This window comes from Myotis davidii, unplaced genomic scaffold, assembly GCF_000327345.1.
Source record: "Myotis davidii unplaced genomic scaffold, ASM32734v1 scaffold1166, whole genome shotgun sequence".
Classification (NCBI taxonomy): Eukaryota; Metazoa; Chordata; class Mammalia; order Chiroptera; family Vespertilionidae; genus Myotis; species Myotis davidii.
In genome coordinates, this window is record NW_006296539.1 from 204,167 (window position 1) to 208,343 (window position 4,177).

General features: G+C 40.8%; 1 protein-coding gene across 5 annotated transcripts in view; it reads right to left on the reverse strand.

Moving 5' to 3' along the window:
- Positions 1–1,643: 1,643 nt before the first annotated feature.
- Positions 1,644–4,177, reverse strand: part of ENTPD4 (ectonucleoside triphosphate diphosphohydrolase 4) — a 29,349-nt gene continuing 26,815 nt past the window's right edge. For all 5 annotated transcript variants that reach the window (XM_006771922.2, XM_006771920.2, XM_006771921.2 and 2 more), the window contains 2 exons: positions 3,426–3,587; positions 1,644–2,316 (listed from right to left, as the gene is read on the reverse strand). In XM_006771922.2, coding sequence (XP_006771985.1) covers positions 2,088–2,316; positions 3,426–3,587 — 391 coding nt within the window. In that variant the 3' untranslated portion in view covers positions 1,644–2,087. The remainder of the gene's footprint in view (positions 2,317–3,425; positions 3,588–4,177) is intronic.

A 4,177-nucleotide genomic window follows, 5' to 3' on the forward strand; every position in this document is an offset into this window, starting at 1 on the left:
AACAACAACAGAGACATTCTTTCTGTGAACAACCTGATCGAGAACCAAATTGTTGAAGATGGAAGACATTCAAGAAACGAGGTTTGACTGTATTCCACCAATAATTCTTTCCTTGTTAAGATATTCATTTTGAGGAACATAATAAGAGAATCTGCATTTCTTTCACAAATCTGTAATCTTTTAAAATCATCAATGTACAGTATGCCATTATTTTAAGTAATTAATAAACAAGATAAAACCCCACTCAGAATCTCAATTCTTTCTCTAATCAGTGATTTTTTTTAAAGCAGCTGATAGTTCTCGAAATATACATCTGGTACCAACTAGACAGATTTAACTCTTCTGGGGTTAAACAGTGCGTGCGCACACACGTAATTCAACTAAAAAATCTAAGCATTCCCAATGGTTCCAAACTCAATGAATTGGTGAAAAAAACAACTGATCTCACATACGCCAATCCAGTTGTCTTTTTTAGATTTCTATTAAATATATCAGACTTGTTTTCTTCAAAATGTGGATTTATAGTAGCATTGCCAATGCAGCCTTAACCCCAACAGTAATAAAAAGAAGTTATCAAGTTAAGTATGGGGTCTTCAGAATAAAACTGCAGAGACAACGTTTAACCCCTTCCCCAACAATTTTTTTGTTAAAAACGTTTCTTTTTCAGACTAATTTTTTTATTTTGGTTCTATATAGTATTTTTGATGCTGGTTATGAAAACAATTTGTAACTCGTCTTCCTATAAACCATATTTTTTTACCATATTTTCTTAGTATACTCGTCGACGACTGAAGAAGAACATTTTGTGAAAACGTGTATACACGTTTCTGCCGGGGAAGGGGTTAATTAAGAGGAGAATACCAACTTAAGTTGGAAGAAATGTGAGCACAATTAAACAAGCAAAGATGCACTACTAAGAAATGCTGGTGTGCCCAGCCAGTATGGCTCAGTGGTTGAGTGTTGACCTATGAACCAGGAGGTCATAGTTCGATTCCAGATCAGGGCACATGCCCAGGTTGCAGGCAAGACCCTCAGTAGAGAAAGTGTAGGAGGCAGCCAATCAATAATTCTCTCTCATCATTGTCATCATTGATGTTTCTATCTCTCTCCCTCTCCCTTCCTCTCTGAAGTCAATAAAATATATATATATATTAAAAAAAATACTGGCGTACATGTCAGTTGGCACCAGCTCAAGTTCTAGTAACATCAAAACTAGTGAAACTACAAATTTTCCAACTCTTTCAAAGCCCCGGTATTCTAAGGCCACTGGAAAATGGGATAAAGAAAATAATTACCTATGGTCAGGAAAAGATAATAGTAATGGGGATTTTTCTAAATAAAATAAAATGAAACAGTAAATTTTGAAGTGTGTGTTTCCAAAAGAGCACTGTATTCCTCATTCTTTCTTTAGCATTTTTCTCACACGTGCGCGCACATACACACACAGAGCACTCTTAGTAATTATTTCACATTTTTCAGGTCTTTTCACTATCAATTTTAAAAACAGTTACCTCCTGGGAGCTAGTTTTCTCAATTTTGGATATTATATTTCTCTATTTTAGATTTTGATTTTGATTTTTTGAACCTGAAAAGAAAACATAGTGACAGACCTAAACAATAAATAAAAATTAAACATCACCCTCTTTAGGTTATAGCTTTCAAGATAGAGGGAAAAGCATTTTAATTTCATTCAGTAGGTTCTGGGTTCTGTAAAAGTCTCACTCTTCAGTCCCATCTTCACCATAGAAAACACCTTTGCCATTTCCCTCCACTATCAAAGTGCATCTGTTTAAAATTAAACATACCTTAAAGAAAAACCAAAAATCTCCATAATTTTTGGCAGGTGTCCTATACAGCAAGTATGAAGTCATTTTCCCTTTTCCCTACTCCTCAGTTTAAAGCTATGTGCCAAACAGTGGCAAATGCAATCTTCCTGGACAGCAGAGTTTACATACAATGGATTTTGTTTTTGTTTCAAGGACCAAAAAGGGAAGGGAAAAATAAAACAAAGATAAAGAGAAAAAACCCTGAGGCAAAAATGGCTTTTCCTTTAGAAGGTCTTCCTGGGCACTCACTCCTGTTCCTGTTCACAAGGTTCCCGCCATCTTCTGGGCCGGAAGGCCCTCCTCCAGCCAGAGGGTGGCGGCTGCCCCACTGCGCAGCATCCGCCTGTGAATGCGCCTGAGCCGCAGCAGGTAGAGGAGGATGGAGAGCAGGACCACCAGGAAGCAGCCGGAGAACAAGTAGTGATTGTAGACAAAGGAGAAGCCCCGCCAGTGAGCGTGACTGGCCCGGAATGCCTCCTGCTGGATATCTCTGCCCACATGGAAACAAAACCATCAACCATGAGAGGCCACAGTGGACTGATCAGGCGATAATGTGACATAACAGTGCACAGGACATGGGTTAGAGGGGCATAGGTCAGGACACAGCTCTGAAAGCAAAACTAACCTTGAGACTCAGTTTCCTTACCTCTAAAATGTAGGATAATATGGCCTAATAGAGGGCACTTGCAAGTATTAATGAGATAACATGTGAAAGTGCACTCATCATCATCATTTGGTTATAACATATAGAACTGTGAGGGTTTCACTATACACGGAAGGCAATGTGGAGTCAAACCATGTTTCTGATCAGTAACACCCACTACGCACAACTTTTGCAGTTAACCCCGCTACAAGTATTGCTTGCAGGTGCTCAAGGAAATGAAGTGGGAGGGGGGAGGGGTCTGAAAAAGCTAAGACCTCATTTATCAGTGAACCAGGGATCTTCTGTGGAGGTCAACTGAGAGCCTGGTCTGTGAACCTGAATGGGGAAAAGCACACAGCTTTCTTTACCCAATTCCACCTAATGTAGTGTCCACTGGACATGAATGTAGCCAGCAAACTACTGTAGTAGCAGCAGGACCTGTGACTTTGTTCCTAGTAAAACTCACAGGTCTCTAGTTCACACTGTGGTGCTCTGCAGATGCCTTAAAATACGACCTTGTAATTTTATATGTTAATAAAGAAAACAGATTACTATATTACAAACTTAATTTCTATAATATTTTGATAAATATATTTCAATACAATGGTTTCCTCTGTAACCTATATATTAATGTTATGCATTAAAAACATTATTTTGAGAAGGGCTCCAAGGCCATAAATGTTAAGAACCCTAGAGCTGACCCTTCTGTGCAGGGGTTAGGGAGCTGACACTTGAGAATAATCAAACCCTGCGCTGCATATGAAGGGATGGGGAAGGGCAAGGGAAGAAGGACTGGGGGTGAGGGTGGAGCAAAGTCAAACTCATTGAGTCTGCAATTCTGCCCACGGTCAGTGCTAACAAGATTGCCCAGACATTCACAAACCACAGGTGCCATGATGATGGCAAACAAGAGAAGCATCCTGTGTTTGATTCTTGCTCCCAATTCACACCCATACCTTAAGGGTAAAAAGCGGGTCCTGTAGAGGATTGCTCCGAGGGTCCACTGCACCTCCTTGTCATACACCTGCAAGGCTGTCTTTAGGGTTTTATAGTTGACAGGAAAGGAGAAGCCCCTGTGAAACACCTCGAACATCCAGGCAGACTTGAAGCACTGGTACCTGTCAACACCAAGCACACACAGACGTGGGGCTGACTCACTTCTCAAAATAAACTGTCACCACAGTCTTCCCCTTTGGGACCAACGTGGCTGTGACGGCTTCATGAGGCCAGTGCTCTGTGCAGCCACACCAGTCGCTTGCATTTCAAGGTGATTGACGTGGTCTATGTTCCTTATCCCACAACACGAAACAGTTTACCTGGCAAATCAACCAGCTCATGAAACCTGGCTCAGGAGAATTTAGTACATTGCGTGACACAATTTTTCCTCTGGCATTCCAGATCTTATTCATTAAATAAATGCTGAGCAAGTTCCTACTTCTTAGACCTCATTTTTGTTATTATAAAATGAGAAGAGAGGAGGGTCCTTTTCTCTGTTATTCTATGATTCTAACTGTTTATCAGAGGCTTACTTTTTGAAAAGCAGTGGGCTAAGCAAGTTATTAAGACACTAGTGGCCTGGTGCACAGATTCATGCACATTGAAAGGAAACTAATTAGAAGGTGGCCGGCTGCGTGGAACTGAGTGAGAGGGGCTAGACATGCCCTGGAGCCAACCTCTCACAGTCCTTCCCCAGCCAGCCACCCCTTGG